Source organism: Cydia strobilella, chromosome 11 (assembly GCF_947568885.1).
Source record: "Cydia strobilella chromosome 11, ilCydStro3.1, whole genome shotgun sequence".
NCBI lineage: Eukaryota > Metazoa > Arthropoda > Insecta > Lepidoptera > Tortricidae > Cydia > Cydia strobilella.
The window spans coordinates 9,244,096-9,266,974 of record NC_086051.1 but is presented as its reverse complement, the minus strand read 5'-3'; the positions used below and the strand labels follow the sequence as shown (position 1 = coordinate 9,266,974).

Sequence of the window (22,879 nt, the reverse complement as noted above, 5' to 3'; positions counted from 1 at the left end):
AATTAAGTAAATTTTGAGTAAATTGGGAAATCAAACAGTCATTGTAGTATTTGAGATTTTTAAAACTCCACTCCCAAGTGTTGACGCTTTTTCTCAAGAACGCGTGAAGGTATTAAAGGTAGGTATCAAGTGGAAATTAATATCAAACTCACAAGTCTGACAACCTTTGACGCTGTGGAAACAAATCAATTTTTTAAGTCGTTTAAAAGATAAGATAAAAAAAAAATATTGCACAGAACGAATACAATTATTGTAGTACATAGTACATTTATGCTGCAATTATTAATGAAAACATCAAAAAACTTTAGGTATAGTCAAGATAGGGTCACTTTGGAATGAAGCAATGTTTTTCTATATAGAATATTAAAGAAAAATATGAAAACCTTAATTTGTGCGCAAGACGGCCTTGCACTTGACTGGCTTTTGCAACTATTTTTGAACTAATATCCAATGTTTAGGCTACTTGGGTAATATTTCATGCATCTTTTGTTTTGTTCACTTTGGTTTGAGCTTATCTGTGGTGCTTAAATAAAACATTATCAAACGATAATTAGGAAAGAAATCAGCTGTTTATATTTTACAGCAGTGATTTTATCTAACGTCTAATCAAAGATTATATTAATTACTCTTGTGAAAAACACCAGTAGCAGAACTATATATAATATATTATATCAGATAAGATATAAAATATTTCATGTTTCAACATTCCAGACAATTTTTAAAATTTCTGCGACGCATTTGGATGTTTGTTGTCTCATTTTATTAGCGAATTTCCTATAACATTTAAATTGGTAAGTAAGTGAAATATTTACCAGACGGTTTTACATACATATTTTCCACCAGACAACATTAATTTTAAAGCATTGATTTTTGTCTTATAGAACAATCCCACAAACTACAAATCCCCAAACTAAGCAACGCTTGTACTTATAGAAGCCAAGCCAGAGCAGCGATAACGTATATACATAGGTACTTACTCGTACAAAAACTTGTAACATTGAGCCAGGACTAGGCTTTGTAAGCAAGGTCAGTCTCACTATCTAAGTACTTACTTACCAACTAAACTGATCTTAGTTTATTAACCATGCACATCCATAGCCCGAAGAAGGTTAATAACTCTTATAAACAAAGGTATTCGCGTGGATGCCCCAAATAAAATCAAAATGTCCAATACGATAATCGGGAATCCTAAATTTCCTTGGATGCCCCAAATAAAATTAAGATGTCCAAAACGATAATCGGGAATCCTAAAAGATCAACTAAATGTCAAAATGAAAACTTTGTGTTTCACTTGGGGGCAAAATTTGTTTAACCGCTCCTGCTAATATTGATAAGCGAGCAAGCGAAATATTCCGAAATTAAACTACGAGCGTAGCGAGTGGTTCGAAAAATGGAATCTTGAGCGTTACGAGGAAACTTTGTCCCCTTGCAATAGTTACTTGTTTTACAAGGCCTGTTTAACAACTATTTATTCTAATTAAAAAAAGTGACTGAAATGTAATGACGTGAACAATCTGTATTGAATCCAACAATTTGCACAAATATGGCTCTGCATCTCAGGATAATAATAAATAATGATACACGAATATTTGGGCTAATTCGAGACATTTTTAGACGCCACAAGAGATAAGTCATAGGATGGACCACCATTATGTTACAAGAAAATGACGGTACATTAAATTCAAAAAAGTATGCGCGAAACTTCGACCACGCATACAGATTTTGAATATGCCGCCGTTTTCCGAAACCAGCCCACAATTATCATGAAACCTGTAGTTAACCATGTATATCCATGGATTGGAGCAGATTTATAACCCGGTCATATACGTGAGTTTTGGCATCTTTTCCCCAAATAAAGTCAAGATGGCTGAATTTGGGATCAGGAATTCGGAAAATACCTACTGGTCTACCAAGTTCATTAAACAGCCTTAGCACGTCGTTAATATGTGCCAACGGGTCCGAGGCAGAGTAGTGAATGAAGACCGGAGCTGTTATTCTTCCAAGATTGTACGCAGGTGCTCTGTAGCTGCCGTAAATTCTCCTATTTCTTAATGCGCCGTGATCGAAACGCTTGAACGTCTTGTCTTTCACACTTTGGCCGTAATGTACTAATTGCCTCGTAGAAGCTCCCGCTGGAGTGTGGGCTAGCTTCACTGGAAGCATTGTCTATAACGAAACAAGATGGGTTATGATTTAAGATATTTGTCACGCGGCCGTTTGCTCGCGACTCTTAACGACCTCCTTGATTTTATTTATGGCAAAGTATGACCAGGACGAGAGACCTAAATTCACTCAGAATCGTAAATTGGTATCTATGACGCCGGCACAATGATGGCAAACAGATCATTGGCACTGCCATTCAAATATAAAAACTCTATCGTAAAAGCATTCCATTCATTGGCTCTATCTATCTATCTATCTATCTATTTGTAAAGTGTGCCTTATCTTCAACCGGTTGATGTAAATTAAACATAACACGATAAAAAAACCGAGTCGGACTCGCCTACCGAGGGTTCCGTACTTTTTAGTATTTGTTGTTATAGCGGCAACAGAAATACATCATCTGTTAAAATTTCAACTGCCTGCTGACAGACTGACGGACAGACAGACAGACGGACAGACGGACAGTGGAGTCTTAGTAATAGGGTTGGGTACGGAACCCTAAAAACTACGTTTCCAAAGTTGTACCTACAATTTTTATCTGAACTGTTAATAGGAATTTATCAAAGTCTTACCGCATTATGCTGGGCCTCGTTCCATCCACCCAGAAGGAACAGAATGTTGGAGCAAATCGGTTGGAAAATCACTTCATCCATACACAGGGCCTGGCCAGCCCATGCCATGATGAGATTGTTGGGCATGAATTCACCCAAACCAATAATACGAGCCAGACTCTGAAATATGAGAAATTAGTATTAATGTATTTAAAAAAATACTTAGTGTGTTTTCACCATGAGCAAAATAAAGAAAGTGAATGTTACTCACATCTAGTGGGTTGGTAAATTGAGCAATAGCTCTCAATAGTAGGTTTTGACTGTTGGCAAAATAGGCAGAAGGAGCTAAAGCGTGCATGGAAATTATCTTCTCGTTGTAATCAGGTCGAAGTGAGCCCATGACGAAGAAAGTAGTAGTTCCTTGGGAGTGGCCAATGTAGTGAAGTCTGTCGTTGCCAGTGTGTGCTAGTATGTAGTCGATCATTGCAGGGCAGTCAATGTTTCCGATTTCATCCCAAGAGAATTCCCAGTAATCAGTGTTGAAGATAGCGTCAGGACGAAGCCTGATGTGCTCGCGCGAATATGTGTTCCCGCGAGCATTGCCCATCCAGACATCGTAGCCGGCTTCGGCCAAGAGATAACCTGAAGCAAATATAACAATACTATTACTATTAAGTAAACCCGATTTTCTGATTTAGAAAAAGAATAAACATAACTATACCTACGTGTAGAGAAAATGGTTACCTAAAAGCCCTTGAAGTAAAAAATGGAGAAACTCACAAGGTCAAAATTGAGAATGGAAATGAAAATTCATATGTTATGATAAGTAACAAGTTATTTTGAGGATAAGGATTTGTATTTTAATATTAAGGGCAAATTTGCACCTACAATGACTATTTTTAGGGTTCCGTACCAAAAAGGTACAAAAGGAACCCTTATGGTGCGACTCTGTCCGTCTGTCTGTCTGGCACATTGCTAAATATCTCGAGAACTACTGAAGCTATCGATTTGAAATTTGGAATGGTTATGAACAACGCTAACGTAGGAAGTGTAATTCTTTATTTTATTTTTATTAATTATGAAAAATACTAATATAAAGAGGGGGCAAAATTTCAAAGTCTAGTTAGTGGTCGAGTGGGATATCATTTGAAAGAGCTCGAATTGAACATAACAAAACAATTTTTTTATTTGTTGTTCATAGTAAAAAAAATACTTATGACGGAAAATGTGAATAAAATACCCCCCCCCCCCTTAAGTCAAAATTTTGCATCAAAAATTCAAGTGGAAATTCCATCATCATCATTTGCCGTATAACTCGGTCAAACCCTGCAGCTACCCACAATATTAACGATACTAAAAGTTAAGCTTGTAATTTACTTCCGAACTGAGACGAGAATATCGTGTGAGATCTCAGCTCGGAAATTCGGAGTAAATTACAAGTTTACGATTTTACGTTTTTTTTTAACGTATTATTTAAGGTTTTGTCTTGTTAGGTGTAAGTTTTAACATTTTTTAATAATTATGTATTGATTTAATCTTGTATGTACCTACGTGAAATAATAAAATATTTAAAAAAGAGTGACCAAAAAACATTTAATGTAGACCTACATACTTTCGACCACAAGCTCGTTGAACAGGATATAATGATGGGAGCTATAGCTAAGTGATTTACGGAACTTAGATTTTAGGAAGAGGAGCCACCTTGCTTTTTGGTACGGTAGGGGGTGAAAGGGTGGGGGGTGATTTGTCCCATACAATCATAAATTTATGCAAGCATCTGTTTAGGTTTCTGCAATGAGTTTGGAGACATTTTCGAGTAAATCAAAAGGAAGAAATCATTTAGGTAATTAAATCTTCAAAATACAAAATAATGTAAATATTGACTAATATTCACCTTATTCCCCACCGTATATAGCTACGTGCTACGTCGGATTACGTTGTACACCGAGCATAAGCAATGTAAAAAGTGTTTACAAATACATAGGTAATAAAATCTATAAAATACAAAATAATGTGAATATTAGTCCATTTGTTTTTTTTTTAATTTCGAAAAATAATCGAAAATGACACCAAGCTTAATGCAGAAACCTAAACAAGTGCTTTCATAACTTTATGATTGTATGGGACAAATCACCCCCCACCCTTTCATCCACACCGCATCAAAAAACAAAGTGGCTCCCCTTCCTAAAATGATCTAAGGGTTCTAATGACTCACTATACCCTTTAGCATCTCATCATTATCAAACTCCGTAATTCTCATAGCTGTAACTCACATCAAAATCAAAAAAAATCAAAATTGTTTTATTTCATTCAAAAACTTTACAAATATTATAGTGGCTGGTGTCTCCTTTTAAGTTATTTACAAAATAACCTGTGCTAGGAGGCACCGCTCTTCCATATCCAAATTACAATTATTTAGTATTATACTATTCTTAAAGCTATGTTTCTTTATTAATTGTGTGTGTGTGTGTGTGTGTGTGTGTGTGTGTGTGTGTGTGTGTGTGTGTGTGTGTGTGTGTGTGTGTGTGTGTGTGTGTGTGTGTGTGTGTGTGTGTGTGTGTGTGTGTGTGTGCGTGTGTGTGTGTGTGTGTGTGGCTAGGCTAGGCTAGGCTACATATCCTAGTAAGTCTTCCACCTGATCGTAGTTTTTATCTTCCAACCAATTTGTTATTTTATTTTTTACATCATATTGTAGCTTTGGGTATATATCTAGTGATTTATTTAAAGTATTATATAGGTGCGATGAACGCTTATTATACTGTCTACTAGCAAAAGTGGTGTTGGTTTTAGGTAGGTGCATAGCAATATCTTTCCTCCGTCTTGTCAAAATGTTGCAATCAAAAGTAGTTGTTTTGTGCTTTCTTAGAACAGAGGTTAGTATATATAATTTTCTGACAGTAAGCAACTTACACAATTGATATAACTTGTCAGTTGAGAACCACATCTTCTTAAAGTACATAATTTTGAGAAGACTACGCTGAGCTCTCTCTACGTCTATAAAGCGAGTCTTGGCAGCACCACCCCAGACAGGCAAACAATAGGTTAACACGGGCTGAACCAACGATGTGTAGATCTCTTTTAAAATGTCTCTACTGTGGCCATGGGAATCCGGGACAGCTCTTGGCACCGCATGTCTTAAATTTTTAAAAATCCAATTAAGCTTTCGTAGTCGTAATATAACATATTCGAGATGTTGGTACCAAGAGAGTCCCCGATCCACAAAGACACCCAGATATTTGGTGCTATCAACTTTTAGTATGGTGGGACAGGTTCGCTGGGAGCAGTTTAGTACATTGTTGCAGCAGCTATGTATTTTAATGTCGAAACTATTAACAGGTTGTGTATTACTGTATATACTGTGACATATATAATTTGTTTTGGTGGTATTTAACGTAAGAATATTGTTCTTAAGCCATTCATTAATAGTTACAAGTCCAGTCTCCGCGAATTTCTGAATATCTTCCCATGAAGCACCAGTGAAGACGATGGCGGTGTCGTCAGCATACGAAAATATATCTTTGTATTCCATTCACCTACACCTATCGACCACAGTGAGCTTGTAGTCGAAAGTAGGTGTACGTTTATTTTTGTCCACATTTTTGGCCATTACGCCATGTGTATTCTTTTTTCATAAAAAATAAAAAAAATTGTGTGCATATTTAAAAAAAGCATTTATTTTGGAAAAAAATATAATAGAATTTTTTTATTTTTCTATTTTTCCAAAATATTTATATGAAACCGTATAAATTAAATATCAGAAATAAATTTACCATCCTTGAGTTGCACGAAAATGAAACCAAACTTAACCACATAGCAAAACTTTATTTTTTACAAATTTCAGCCCCTGTGAGTCAAAAACTTGCATCTAATATTCGATTGGCTCCCCTTCTTCAATCTGTGAGTCAAAAGGAGCAACTGTGCAAAAGGAAATTCCATCATCATCATTTGCCGTAAATCGCACTTGATTTTCGTGTGCACCGCGGACTATAGATGGCGATCACAATAGATCAGAAAAGGTCGCAGAAGCTTAGGAGCCCGACATAGTCCCTAATAATAAAGAAGAATATTGTGGATAAAATCTTGTGTTCATGGAGTTACTCCCTGACTTATTATTTCTAGTTAATATACAGGATAAATCTAAGCTACAATCATTCATAGAAGTTTGACGTTTAAAATAACACACTGCGTGTGCTATCTAAATCGTTGCAGACTTTTCTTGGTCTAACTCTATTTAAATAAGTGTCTAAGAGCCGATACTTAATTTTTTGTATATCTTGAATGTTTATATTTACGAAAACTAATAAAAACATCAACTACTTACCAAATGCAGTACCAGGTCCCATCAATACCCAATCAGCTGAAGATGAAAGTAGCCCATGCATCAAGAAAACAACTGGTCTCCTAACATTAGGGTCAGTATTCTGATCTCGACCGTGTGGAATTCGGTGCATATTAAGTATATAACCATCACTAGTCGTAAGTGTATGGATTTCCAAGGGATACCCATACTTTTTAATCAGTCCGGGCTGAAACAGTTCGAAAGAGTTAGTTTTTACGGTTCCGTACCCAAAGGGTAAAAACGGGACCCTATTACTAAGACTCCACTGTCCGTCTGTCTGTCTGTCTGTCTGTCACCAGGATATAACCCATGAACCGTGATAGCTAGATAGTTGAAATTTTCACAGACGATAATCACGTTTAATCACGATAGAATACTGTTCAATATACTACAATAACATCCTGTAACTAAAATTAAGTATTCTTGCAAATAAACTCGCGTTCCAAGGGTTCCGTACGTTACACAATTTAAACTATGTATTTTTTATGTGAAATGTCTTTAAAAACCCCGTAGGGGTCGGATCAAAAACTAAGTAATTAAGTCCAACTCACGCTTGACTGCACATTTCTAATAGGTTTTCCGGTAATCTATAGGTAAAGATCTATTTTGCGTATTTTTTTTCAAATTTTTGACCCAGTAGTTTCGGAGATAAAGGGGGGGGAAATGGTCATTTTTTGCCTATTTTCTTGAATAACTTCTAAAATGTTTATCTTAAAATTATAAAAAAAATATATTTGAGATTCTCACAATGAGCTCTTTTATTTGATATGTAACACGATATAGTTTGAAAAACTTAATTTACTCATTTACCCCCCAAAAGTGGCCCCCATGTTTAAAATTAATTTGTTTACGTTACATGTCCGTCTTTGGGTCACTATCTTACATATGTATACCAAATTTCAACTTAATTGGTCCAGTAGTTTCGGAGAAAATAGGTTGTGACAAACGGACAGACAGACAGACGCACGAGTGATCCTATAAGGGTTCCGTTTTTTCCTTTTGAGGTACGGAACCCTAAAAACATAATAAAATTAATATTTAAGTGGGACTCCCTTACAGCAAACGTGTTTTTTTTTGCCATTTTTTGCTTAATGGTACGTAAACCTTCGTGCGCGAGTCCGACTCCCACTTGGCCGATTTTTAAGATTAACCTATACCTAGTCATCATACACTAGGCAGCGAAGGTCCTGAGGTTAATAAACATGCACCAAAACTATTCAGACCGTCATTTATTTAGTTAAGACTCATAAATCGACTTTTATGTTAATTGTTTAAATGTTACAGCATAGGTACATACTTAAAATGTTAGTTTCTATAGTTCTAGTACCTATATGTTAAAATTCAAATTCATATGACAAGTAAGTCATATCCACCAAGGTAGGGAAGGAAAGCTCCTGTTTAATGGAACTTACCACATCCAGACGAACATCTTCGAGGATATTATCAGATAGTCTAGAACCAATTTCACTATATTTTACAAGCAGCTCTAGCTCTTCGGCATTAGATATACGGCTGGCTGCTACGCTTACCACCGCCACACATAACACGAAAACTTTACCCCACATCGCACGGAAGTTCTTGATAATTCAACAAAATCACAGCATTTATACTGCTTTAGGTATCAGATAAAGATATAATTTTCATAAAATTAAATAAGATAGCAATTATTATAATTGATCAGTAAGTTTGATAGATGTTTATACCGCCTTCAAAAAAGGAGGTTATCAATTCGATCGTATGTTTTTTTTGTATGTATTGTCATTACTGAACCGATTTGAAAATTATTTTTTTTGTTTGAATGGATAGTCCTAAGTTGGTCCCGTTTTTATCAAAACCCAGTTCTGATGATGGGATCCGTGAGGAATCTAGGGAACTCCTCAAATCTTATAGGCATATATGTGTTTTCATCAACAATCCAATCATTCAAAACAGTGCCATTTGATGAAGTGGAACTGCTGATGATGACCAGAACGGGACTTTAACGACGCATATTTCACTTTAGGCGATTTGTCCTCTTCGATTTGTATTAAGATCTAGTTCTGATGATGGGTTCCATGAGGTCCAACTCCTCATATCTTGATAGCCTCAGATCCAGACCTGGAAACGTGATACATACTCGAAGCGCAAATATGTTTAGTGACATGACAGTTTGGCCAGACAGGAACGAGTCTTATAAAATGATGCATCACTCCTTAGAAAAGCTTAGGTAAATGTAAAAATGGAAAAATAAAATTAATCTTTAAAAAGAGTAAAACCGACTTCAAAAAGGATAAAATAAAATATTATTCCTTTTTATATGCGCTAGCAACTGAAATGGTTGAAGTCGGTGCCAAGCCAAATTTTAAAAGCGGTAACACCCCGACACACGCGGACAGTTTTTCGCGTTTTCGCTGGCGCCAATTGAAGGGGATAACCTGACTACGGAATTTGTGTACAGAACCTCTCCTCCTATATGTTATTCATGCTTACCTGGATCCTTACAAGAGTGAAAGAAAAAATAAACCTGGTTTTACGATTAGTTGGAAAAAGACCAGGAGGGCGATTTTTGATTTCGGTCGCTCAGATTCGTCACACAAATACGAGCAATAGAAATTGGGAATGTTGTGGTTTTCAATTCTATTACAAGAATTTTAATGCTGGTAGTGGAGATATTATTGAACGAAATACACGAAATAGAGCGGTCGAAATTAAAAAATCAGCCCCCAGTCTTATCCCAATATAAAAATATATTTAATACCGTGAAGTGATATTGTGATAATTAACCTTAAAAAAAGTACAACCGACTTCAAAAAGGGTAAAATAAAATATTATCCCATTTTATATGCGCTAGCAACTAAGGCCAAATAGTTACAATACTAGTTTTTTCTTTCTTATCAAACCACCAGAGGGCCTACTGCGAACCACGTTCGACGTGTTGCCCTCAGGGTTGGCATTCGATTTGACGGGGTGTTACCGCTTTTAAAATTTGGCTTGGCACCGACTTCAACCATTTCAGTTGCTAGCGCATATAAAAAGGAATAATATTTTATTTTATCCTTTTTGAAGTCGGTTTTACTCTTTTTAAAGATTAATTTTATTTTTCCATTTTTACATTTACCTAAGCTTTTCTAAGGAGTGATGCATCATTTTATAAGACTCGTTCCTGTCTGGCCAAACTGTCATGTCACTAAACATATTTGCGCTTCGAGTATGTATCACGTTTCCAGGTCTGGATCTGAGGCTATCAAGATATGAGGAGTTGGACCTCATGGAACCCATCATCAGAACTAGATCTTAATACAAATCGAAGAGGACAAATCGCCTAAAGTGAAATATGCGTCGTTAAAGTCCCGTTCTGGTCATCATCAGCAGTTCCACTTCATCAAATGGCACTGTTTTGAATGATTGGTTTGTTGATGAAAACACATATATGCCTATAAGATTTGAGGAGTTCCCTAGATTCCTCACGGATCCCATCATCAGAACTGGGTTTTGATAAAAACGGGACCAACTTAGGACTATCCATTCAAACAAAAAAATAATTTTCCAAATCGGTTCAGTAATGACAATACATACAAAAAAAACATACGATCGAATTGATAACCTCCTTTTTTGAAGGCGGTATAAACATTCTGAAACTTGAGTCCTGTATATGACCCTTGAGGGCTCAAAAGACCCGGATATAATGTTAAGTAATATCCTAGAAATGTTTTTTATCCGTTATGTATTTGTCTACCTATAGTTTCTGGAAATCCCTTCGGGCCAAAGTGCGCGGTTGACTGTATTTTAAGACGATCTAGGTTATGATCTACGGTAAAAAAATTACAAATACTGAAGTCGACTTCTTTATAATAACATATTAGGCATAACAACAATTCTACTAAATATAAATACATAGGTAACTTATTCTGTCAAGAGGATACGGTAAGTAAGCCAAAGCGATGATCGGAAGATTATGGTAATGAATTAGCCCTGTAATTAACTAACGCAATTAATACCCTTCGTCCGATCCTATCAGTCCCCAATCTTACCATTGATCTACTCGTATTTGATCTCGACAAATGATAGGTGTGCAATATAAATATCAGAACAAAATATGCATCATGATCAATTTATTTAATCAGTACTAACCTATGTCAAAAAAAAATTCATTTTCATAATAGGTATTATAGTTTTTATGTAATTAAAGCCTCAAATCGGAATTCTCATTCAAACCATGCACATCCATTGCCTGGAGAAGGTTTATAATTCGATCATAAAGAAGTGTCTTCGCATCGATTGCCCACATGAAGTCCAAGTGGCTAAAGGTCCGATCACTGATCCTGAACTTTCCTACAGGTCTGCCGAGTTCCATAAAGAGCCTGTCCACATCGTTCACATGCGCCATAGGATCAGAAGCGGAGTAGTGAAGGAACACCGGAGTTGTGATCTTGGATAGGTCATAATCAGGCGCTCTGAAGCTGCCGTATAGTCTTCTATTTTTCAAAAGGCCGTGGTCGTAGCGCTTGAATGACTTATCTGCGATGCTTTGGCCGTAATGAGCAATTTGCCTCACGGAGGCACCCGCGGGAGTGTGGCCGAGCTTGACGGGAATCATTGTCTGGAAATCAGATAAATGCTATTGAGATAAAAGCCTAATTCTTAAATAAATTTCATAGAGTAGATAAAGAACATTACAATATTATAATATCACACACCTTTGCGTTTTTATCAATCGAAAACAAATTGAGTTTGAACACTTAATTAAATTAAATTTCGATTGGCCAATACACTAGATAGGTAAGTCTAGTTTATTAAATTGGTTGGTCTATTTAATTATAGGTATATTCATCCACTTCTTGGATTATTATCAATTTATCAAGTTATATTTATATTAAAAAATTGAAGCATATACCGAATTATGTTGAGACTCATTCCAGCCTCCTACAAGGAACAAGATGTTGCTGCATATCTGCTGGAAAGTGGCCTCCTCCATGCACAGCGCATGGCCGGCCCAAGTCATAATTGCATTGTTAGGCAAGAATTCGCCCATACCGATAAGACGAGCCAGACTCTGAAAACAATAAAATTGGTAGTTTTACATATCCTACATCCCAATTATGTTACGATAAAAGGACCTAACTTCAAAATCCCGCTATCATTACATGACATGGTGTGTGCGTGACCAACTGTCTCAAACCTGGTGCTGACACCTAATAGTTCTATTCAAACGAGCGACCTTACAGACTGCCGCACACGAGCGCCAGTCTGTAAGGTAGGATAGCACCGTTTTGACGGTTCGGTGCGATAGTGTGGAAGCCCACGCCAGTACTACCTATTCCTAGAACTGCTCCAAGGTCGAGGTGCAGTGCAATGGTGTGTTACGGCCTTAATAATTGCTCGGAGCAATGTTGAGCCGAACGGAGCCGAGTTTGCCCGAAGCGCAAGTTTCGCACCCCTGTCTCCACAGACCTTGCAATAAATCGCACGCGGTTTTCGATTCATTGCCGACTACGTAGGTGCATTCAATTGATCTATCTTTTTGGTGAACTTGGGCGAGTTCTCAGTTCGGAGCGAACTACTAGTTATATAACAATAAACTTACGTCAAGTGGGCTTGAAAATTGAGCAAGAACTCTAAGCAGCAGATTTCCACTATTTGCCAAGTACGCTACCGGGGCCATGGCGTGCATAGAAATGATTTTCTGGTTGTAATCCGGCCGGAGCGAAGCCATCACGAAGAACGCAGTAGTTCCTTGAGAGTGTCCGATATAGTGAAGCCTTTCCTGGCCAGTGCGTTCCAATGCGAAGTCGATCATAGTGGGCAAGTCAATGTTCCCTATTTCATCCCAACTGAATTCCCAGAAGTCGGTGTTCAAAAGAGCATCGGGGCGAAGACTGAGATGCTGCCGGGAATAGTAGTTTCCACGGGCATTGCCCATCCAGATGTCGTAGCCAGCCTCAGCTAGTATATACCCTGTAGAACAACCAAGTTAATGACAAATCATGTGATTTCTTGACACTTGAGAATGTTGCTATTAATTTCTGATGCAGAATTGACAATCTCGTAGATATCGACGTCCATGACAATTTAAAAGCGACTGTATACAATCTCATGCATTTACCGTGACGATAAACTTTGTCGTTACCGTGAACGACCACGGTAGGGTCCGTCTACGCTAACTTTGTACCAACTTGAATAGAACAAAGTGAGGAAGCCTCATTATAAACGACATAAATTGATGAAGCTATTGACTGATAAAAGCTATTACAATGTAAAAGATTTCCTTTCTCAAGATATACAGCCAGATTTGTAGTAGTTTCTAGTTTTAAGATTTTTGCATGCTAGTACAACCTGTATAGTACAAATAGCAGAATAAGCAACCAATTGTCACTTACCACCTAAGACACTATTGTACCTACTTATTCTTTGCAAATAAATACTTACTTACTTACTTACTTACATATTTTCATAGAAATTTTACATTGATGATAACATTGCCACGCTTTGTTATTGCAAATGTCATGAAGAGTTACCTTGATCCGACTCTAACGTAAAGAAGCGCCCATTAGTTAATAATGATAACGAATCACTGAAATTATTAAACTTATCATTCATTACGTATCGTGTACAAAAACAATCGCCACCCGTCACAAAAGTAGCAAAAGGTGCAGCAAGATAAGTCTGCAACGATTTTGATAGCACACGCAGAGCAAGTGTTATTTAAAACGTCAAACTTCTGTGAAATTATGACGTATAATCTATATATCGTTGCAGACTTATCTTGGTCTAAAGGTCTTTAATTTTCGTCATTCATCGTGATCGTCAACCTTCCAAGCAGGGCCGGATCTAGGGTAGAGCGAGTGGAGCGGCCGCTCTAGGCGCCGGTTGGCAATGGGGGGCGTCAAAATGGCAAATGAGAAAAAAAAGGGTAAAAAGCTTCAACGAAGGACGCCAAAACCCCATTTCACTCTACCCTGATCAAGGACTCGGGCCGCCACTGCTTCCAAGTATGAGGAGAGTGAAGCATTAACACGATACCTACATAATAAAATTACAACCATGTTACCATGTTAACTATCATAACTATCTTTTACTTTCTTGACTAAAAAGGTGCCTTACTGAGTTTTCTGATTCAAGTTACCTACCCAATGCACAACCCGGTCCCATCAACACCCAGTCGGCTGAAGAAGACAACAGGCCGTGCATCAAGAAGATAACGGGTCTCTTCACGCTAGGGTCGTTGTTCTGATCACGCCCGTGTGGGATGCGGTGCAAGGTGAGGATGTAACCATCACTGGTTGTGACCTGGTGGGTCTCTAGGGGATACTGGTACTTCGTGATCAGCTCAGGCTAAAACAATTAAGTTTCTTGTCACTAAACACGTACTTACCTACGTTAGAAACCAGCATTAGCGCTAAATTAAATTCATTGATGGACCCTATGTAGCTGCGGCCTTGACAAAATTGGACTTGCTCGATAAGCCATTCAATTTTTATATAGATAGAACATATAATTATTTATATATAATATATATAGATAGAAGATAGATAGAATTTCCAGGATTAGAAGTTCGTGATCAACTTGCACTGGAAATTACAAATAATAGTTTAAATGTAAAGACAGATCTTTGCTTATGACTGGTATACCTACATACTTATTAGGACAAATACATTGAGAGCGCGTGCCTGCGTGTCTAATCGAATATTTGATACGCATGATTCAAAACGAACACTTTAACCCTAAGAGAATCTCAAATCTCAAAGGGTTTAAGAGTCCCCGGCAAGCTTGGTTCTCCATATTTACAAACGTAGTTACGCTCTCATTTTAAAACGACTAGCTAGATTGCTCTGAATCTTTGTACTTACAAGTACAAAGATTCAGAGCAATCTACATAAATTAATTATTGATAAGTCAGTAATTAATTTATGTAGGTTCAGATACAATAGTTAAAAAAATACAGAGAATTTATGTTTTTCATACAAAACTTGTTTTTGCTCTATTTCGTTTGTTTTAAAATTTCGAAACTTAATTTTGCCTGCAATCCACTGAAATCTTCTTGAACTTGTCACACTTGTATACTAGAGCTATATAAACTAATTACAGACCTAGATATACCTCATGTCATTGTAAAGGACGCTCCAGACTACGCGGCGCGAAGCCGCGAACGCGATTGTGAAGTCGATTTCGCTGATTAGCGAACTAGACTCCAGACTCGCGTTCGCGGCTTCGCGCCGCGTTTCGCGCACGAGTGTGGAGGGCCCTCAAGTTTCATTAAAATCAAACACGTAGTTTTAAAATGAGAACGAAACTCCGTTTGAACACGGTTTGCGCCGGGGACACTTAAAAACTACTAATACCCAAATGGCTGCTATCAACCGGCTTTTGTTATGTTTATTGATTCACTTACCACGTCTAGTCTAGCATCTTCATAAATGTTATCCGAGATCCTTCCGATAAACTGCTCATCTTTAATGAGCTGTTCTATATCGACAGCGTGGGGCGAAGCCTTGGCCACCAACACTGCGCCAGCGCACAGCAAGAATCCTAGCCACATTTTCGCAATTGAAAAGACTCATGGACATCTGAGTACGTCGTTGTTTTTATACGGAAACTAAACTGATATAAGGATTTGCTAAGATTAGTGTTAAGGGTAGGTAAATCAATGATTTATGGACACGTCACGTGGGTACCTACGTAATTATTATAATATTTTTATTCTAAGCAATAGGTAAATTATGTTCCTAATCAAAATAACGAATGAATTGTCTTTTTATATTTGTGCTTATATTCTAATATAATGTGTATTTAATTTACTGTAATTGTGTGTATTGGAGTAGGTTTTACAAACGATTTTGCAACACGGGCTCTTTTTGAACTTTCTCTGATTCCGCTATCCAAAGGTTATGTGAAAGAGATTGCTTTCTCTACCTCTATCCGTAATCGACTGTTGTTTTTTTTTAAACTGTTTCTTTTTTGCAAAAATAGTAAATAGATTGTTAACCAAGGGTTGAAAGGCACCCATTCCTGTCCGGGTAATAGTCCGAGACGGAAATGGTGCCTTTCAGCCGAGTTAAACACTCTACTTTTCATATCGAATGCGAGGAAACCAAACAAGACGGCCATGATTATTTTCCTAAGGACTTACTTGCAATCAGAGACTTCATGTGTGAAGATAAATAACCCCTAGGGAAAAACATTCAGATTGCAATATTTACGAAAACACACATATTTTAACAAACTGCAGTAATTTACATACATACAAACTAATATTTGACATTAACTGTAATATTTTTTTAAGCATGAATATTTAAATTTAATTAATTAAGATATTGATAATCATTGTACATACATACAATCTCTAGATTTAAGTATACGCCGTGCCCTACCAGGGCCACCAAGACCAACTATTATGTAACACCTGTGTACCCAGGGGCGTAGCTAGAGGATATGGCGCCCGGGGCAGTTACCAAATTTGCGCCCCCTGACGACTGACAAAAGTTTCCCTGCTGCTGCCTTTTCGGCGCCCCCCCTTGGATGGCGCCGGGGCACTTGCCCCCTCTGCCCCCCCCCCCACCCCTAGTGTAGGTACACACAGTGGCGTAACTGTAACGGGATGCAATAAATATATGAGCATGAGTATTTTAATAGTACATTATGATACAAGTGTGCTAAGTTAATCATTACACACGAGGCGAGGCGAAAGCCGATGTGTGTAATGACCAATGCACACGCGTTTCATACGACGTTTTTCAACACACTTGCGAGAAAAAAAAGAAACTTTCATATTAATCAAATTTTCATAGTTAAAACAGTTAGTATTGTGTGTTTCATCTGTCATACTCGTACTGCCAGCCGGCCCTCGCTCGCCCCGGCCGGGCCGCGCACCGCGCAGGCGGTCGGGCGCGCCCGTGCCCGCCAGTCCGACCAATTAAAGAAGGCTCCCTTTCCATACATATTATTAGCAATCAGTTAGCTTCTTAACTCAGTCGGATAAAATAATGAAAAAGCACGAGTGGAATATTACACTGAAAGAGCACGCGTGTTTAATATCTAGGATTATGACCCAAAAATCGGTGGGATAAAAACGTCGTTTTGAGCAAGTGTGTTGAAAAATTATTTGTTCATTATAGCATATCAAAATCAGCGGGATTGCCTCTTACTTTTTAATTTTTAATTTTTTCGTTCTAAAACTCCCAATAGTCAATGGCATCCCAGTCATTAAGCCAACATAATAAAAGTATATATTTTTTATATAGTTTGTCAAAGGACTGATTTCTTCTCATTTCAAACATAGACAGAGAGATCTTAGATACTATCTTTGTCTTACACTAGTACTAGCACCCAAAAGAAAAGGATGACTATAGTTTTTTTGTTCTTATTTACTGACAATTTGGTTTGACCGACTATATTAAATAATAATTTAATGAATAAAATAAGCTATTTTTATCTTATATTTTATTTTATTTTCATGATTATAGTGCTAACTAACTTAAAAAACCCATTTAATATCGTACAAACTACAAACGTTTAACTGTGGCTGTATAAGATTCTGCCTTTGCTCATTTACGCAAGTGTAAGGTTTAAAAAAATATTTTGGTGTATTCCTTTTGGTTCCCGCCTTATGAAATCGAGTAAATACAATTCAACAAAATAAATCAAGAATAATTTATTTTACCAATTTACTTACTCGTACATCATTTTAAATAAAAAAAACAATGCGGGATTAGTAAAATTAAAACAATTACCAATTGTTCCAGGAGGGGAAATAAAGACACTATTTTTCCATTTTGTTTCCAGTTGGCAAAATTTTAGAGAAGATTGTTAGTGATCAGCTTTCTACTGCTATGCGGCGTCATATCATTTCTAACCAACATGGTTTTCTCAGCGGTCGTAGTGTCGAATCTAATCTTCTATCATATACAGAAGCCATATTAACTGCATTAGATAACAACTGTCAAGTGGACGCTGTGTATACCGATTTTGCCAAGGCTTTCGACAAGGTCTGTCATGAGCGCTTATTTCTGAAGCTGTGGCATTTTGGTATACGCGGGGATCTTTACCGTTGGATAAAATCTTATGTAGAAAATCGCTTGCAGGCTGTAGCTGTGAGAGGGCATATTTCTCATTACAGGTCTATCAGTTCTGGTGTACCGCAGGGTTCCCATTTGGGGCCTTTACTATTTGTCCTGTACCTTAATGATATCACTGAATGTATCAAGAACTCAAACATGCTTTTATACGCCGACGACACGAAATTTTTTAGTCATACGAAATCCAGACGATTGTAAGTTACTGCAAAATGATCTACATAATTTCTAGACTTTTTGTAACGCAAATGATCTTTTCTTAAATCCAGCAAAATGTTTTGTAATTAGCTTTAGTAGAAAAAGGACGGCTATTAATTTCAAGTATGATCTTTGCGATAAAGAGTTAACCCGTGTGAACCAGATCCGTGATCTCGGCGTAATCATATCAAAGCATGCAAGACCATATAAACAGTGTCCTAACAACAGTTTTAAAATGGCTAAACAGCCTTAACCTCCATGTCAACTTAGATAAAACTAAACTTATACAATTTAGAAATTATAAAACTGTGTCTGAATCTGTTGTAGTGTCAAATGCGAATACCTCAATAGATGACGTAAGCCATGTTAGTTTTCTCGGCGTTGAAATAGATACGCATTTAAATTGGAAGGCACATATAAACGAGATAAATAAAAAGATTTCTAGTAGGTGTTATGCTTTATCGATATTGTCAGAAACTTGTTCCGAAAAAATAGTTATCAGTGCATATTATGGAACAGTCTACCCACTACTTACGTACGGAGTAATTTTTTGGGGCAATTCTGTTGATGTTGATAAAACATTCATATTGCAGAAAAGATGTTTAAGAACTGTTTTTAGAATGTACACAGATGAATCGCTACGTGACGTGTTTAGGGAAAAGCGCTTTTTGACACTTACCGGCATTTATATATTAGAATTAAGTCTATTTGTAAAAAATCACCCTGAACATTTCACAAAGCGCTCATGCAAAGATAATATTAGATCGCAATATAAATATAATATGGTACTTCCGAGAGCTAGCACTTTAATATATAAAAAAAGCACATTCATATCCGCTATTAATGTCTTTAATCATCTGCCTAATGAAATAAATAGCCTCGAAGGAAATACCTTTAAAAGATGCTTAAAAAACTTTTTAATAGACAAAGTCTTCTATAACCTAAAAGAATTTTATAACTCTGTAAACCTAAATGTATATTAAAATTTAGTTTAAGATTACTTAGTTTAAGATAAAATAAATTGTATGCCCGAAAAGGGTAAAACTGTTGATACCCATAAAAAAAATGTACCTAGCTATACTTCTTGTACCTACACAGTTTGAACAATAAATGTTTCTGATTTCTGATTTCTGATTTCATGGACTCAAAGCTTACCTTTCTGCCCCACATTGACAATATCTTAAAAAAATCTTTTAAGCAGTTAGGATTCATATTGCGCGTAGGTAAGGATTTCAGGAGACCTTCGACGTATAAGATATTATTTAATAGCTATGTCCGTAGTCGATTAGAATTTGCTAGCGCAGTGGGGAATCCGCTATATAAAATTCATAGCGATAGAATAGAGGGTGCAAAAAAAGTTTGTAAAAGCAATTGATTATCGCACTGGTAATAAATACATAGATTACACTACCGCTATGAAAAGACACAATATTTCTCCTTTGAGCTTGCGTCGCGAACGCACTGATGTTATAATTCTGTATAAGGTCATTAACAACATTATCGACGCCCCTGAGTTATTAAAATCTATTTCCTTTAGAGTACCCCGTCGTTGTGAGCGAGCATGTAGAAAGAAGAACCTCTTTTATATTCCTCGTAGTCAAACTTCATACGCGAGAAACGGTTTCATTAGAAGAGCATGCAGGATGTATGATGATAAATTTCAAAATTTAGATATTTTCAATAACAAGTTTTGTACCTTCAGACGCCTGACCTTGAAGTGTATTAATAGGCTTTAACAGGCTTTAATTAGAAAATTAACTTTAATTGCACTTTTGTCTGATTTTTTTTTCAATTTTTCAATTTTTGTTTATTTTTCCATTCTTGTTTTATTTTTGTTAAAATGAAAGCATGTGAAAGAGTATTTTTGTAACATTGTTTTGACAACTTGGAATAGAAATAGAAATTTCTAGTTTAGTTTAGTATTTATATAAGTCACATGGTTTTCATACTATTTTTTAGGAAATTGTAGGTCTATAAGTCTATTAACCTATATTGTAACAACTTATTAATATAAGAGACTGTTTGTTTCTATACATATAAAGAAAATAAAAAATAAATAAAAATTTTCATTTTTTCATACCAAACTTGTTTTTTCTCTAGTTCGTTTGTTTTATAAACTGGAGCTATATAAACTAATTTCAGACCTAGATATACCTCATGTCATCGTATGTGCAAAGTTTTATTACAATCCAACACGTAGTTTTAAAATGAGAGCGGAACTACGTTTGTATGGGAAGGTGCAATTCGGCCGAGCTTGCCGGGGACTCTTAAATAAATATAACTACCTAAATAGATTCGAGTAGATAAAAATTAAACTTGATTAACTTGACTTTCCCTTAAGGTAGAACTGTTTTTACAAGGGATTAAAAAAGATAATCACAGTGTTTTTTATCAAAATACTCATATGGGTATTAATTACCCAATTAACTGATAGCAATTGATAGTTAAACAAATGTTAAGATAATTTTAAGAAGAAACAGGATCTATAATACCACGACACAATAATAAGATTAAATACATAATTGCATAATTCATCAAATGTGTCATTCATAATTAAAAGGTTTAAGATGCAGAAAGAATCAAACCCCCGAGTGAATTTTTTTAAATGATTTTTGGCAAATTGAAATATAAAATGAACTGTTTCGAGAACTTGGTGCAGCACGGCTACTAATTTCTAGTGACGTAATTGCTCCTAACACAACCGACACCCTTGAAGCCTTACGTTGTAAACACCCCACCCCGGATGACAACTTGTCTCTCCCTGATCCTCCTGACCCATCCGACCCTTATCTCCGTGTGTCCTCAGACGACATTTTAAAATCTGTTTTTTTCATTCCCGAATGGCTCTGCGGGCGGCCTCGACGGTTTATCTCCTCAACATTTAAAGGACCTACTGAGCCACACATGTGGTGAAGCTGCTGATGGACTCCTTAAAGAGGTAACGGCCCTGACCAATTTCATGCTTTCGGGATCGGTAAACCCGGAAATTACAGATGTTCTTTACGGTGCCAACCTATGTGCATTGGCAAAAAAAGATGGCGGAATCTTCCGGAGCATTTCCGGAGTTTTCCGGAATTTGTCAATCAAAATTACAGCAAGTTTATTACGTTTTCAGACCGCTTGCGTCAAATCAATGTTCATATGGCTTACACTTTAATCAAATACTGCCTTTTTGTCCCAAAATTTACGTATGCCCTTCGTGGACGTCGAATCGTTCCCGATATGGAAATTTCAAGTCGAAATCCTATTTAAAAGCTACGGTTTGTACGAAATTGTGTGCGCATCGACAAACGCCGTCGAAAGTGCCGGTTCGTCCCAACAAAGCCTGAAAGATGCGCAAGCTCAACGCATTATTATGCAAACTATTGATAAAAAACACTTAACCTTAATTATGACATGTGAAAGTGCCTACCACATGTATAAGAAACTATGTTTCCTATTCGAAAAATCTGATGAACAACAAAGGTGCAAATTGATGCAGAATTTCTTTCAATGCCATTATAAAAAGGGCACTTCAATGACAGAACACTTGGGTAATTTAGAAAATCTGTCATTTAAACTACGAGGGCTCGGTGAAAAAATTGAAGAAAAAATGATTATCTCAAAAATCATATCAAGTTTACCTATCGAATATAACAACTTAATAACTGCGTGGGAAAGCACTTCTTTTGCCGATAAAACTCTAGAAAATCTACAAGCCAGAATACTGAGTGAAGAAAAGAGACTGAACAAAAGCGAGCTTGATTCGTCTTCATCCGAAAAAGTGGCTTTCAAAGCATTTAAAAACAAAACTAAGGCGTGTAAAATCTGTAAAAAAACAAATCATCTAGAAAAAGACTGTTTTTACAAAAAGAAATGCAGCATCTGTAAAAAAACAAATCACGAAGAAAAATACTGTTTCTTTAAGAAAAATAAGACTAAGGAAAAGGTAGCATTTCTAACAACATTTAATAAAACAAGGAACCTTGACGTCGAAGAGTTCGTCGTTGATTCAGGTTGTACTTCACACATGACTAAAAACAAAAATATGTTATCCGAGATTAAAAAAGAAGAAACCAGCATCCAAATTGCTAAAGAAAATGAGAAGATAATATCCACTGGAAAAGGTGTAATTAATTCGGAGAATGTAAACCTGACAGAAGTACTATATGTTCCTGAACTACCAGAAAACCTGATCTCTGTAAATGAAATCACCGAAAAAGATGGACAAGTATTGTTCACTAAAAACAAAGTAATAATTTCTAAAAACAATGAAGAAGTGTTTACTGGTGAGAAAAATAAAAATGGCCTGTACTTCATAAAACTGCAAATTAAAAAAGAAGAGAGAAGAGACATCTTTATTAACACATAAAAATGATACAGCATTAAACTGGCATATAAAACTTGGTCATGCGGGCAAAGAAACAATGAAAAAAATGCTAGACAAAGTAGATGGCATAAATATAACTAAAAACGACATAGATCAACTCATCAACTGTGAAGTTTGCCTAGAAGCCAAACAAACCCGTTTACCATTTAATACCCAAAGAAAAAGAGCTGAAAGAAAATTGGAAATTATACATACAGACATATGTGGTCCC

The 22,879-nt window shown here is 36.5% G+C and overlaps 2 protein-coding genes across 2 annotated transcripts; both read right to left on the bottom strand.

The window, feature by feature from the left end:
• Window positions 1-1,723: 1,723 nt before the first annotated feature.
• LOC134745261 (lipase 3-like) lies at window positions 1,724-8,646 on the bottom strand. Its single transcript, XM_063679253.1, has 5 exons — window positions 8,466-8,646; window positions 7,036-7,240; window positions 2,986-3,356; window positions 2,736-2,894; window positions 1,724-2,166 (listed from the first exon to the last, which is right to left on the bottom strand). The coding sequence occupies exons 1-5, from the start codon at window positions 8,616-8,618 to the stop codon at window positions 1,777-1,779; spliced, it is 1,278 nt and encodes a 425-aa protein (XP_063535323.1). The 5' UTR covers window positions 8,619-8,646; the 3' UTR covers window positions 1,724-1,776.
• Window positions 8,647-11,211: 2,565 nt separating this feature from the next.
• LOC134745145 (lipase 3-like) lies at window positions 11,212-15,608 on the bottom strand. Its single transcript, XM_063679121.1, has 5 exons — window positions 15,422-15,608; window positions 14,160-14,364; window positions 12,617-12,987; window positions 11,927-12,085; window positions 11,212-11,632 (listed from the first exon to the last, which is right to left on the bottom strand). Exons 1-5 carry the CDS (start codon window positions 15,566-15,568, stop codon window positions 11,216-11,218), a joined length of 1,299 nt encoding a protein of 432 aa, XP_063535191.1. The 5' UTR covers window positions 15,569-15,608; the 3' UTR covers window positions 11,212-11,215.
• Between the last annotated feature and the right edge of the window lie 7,271 nt (window positions 15,609-22,879).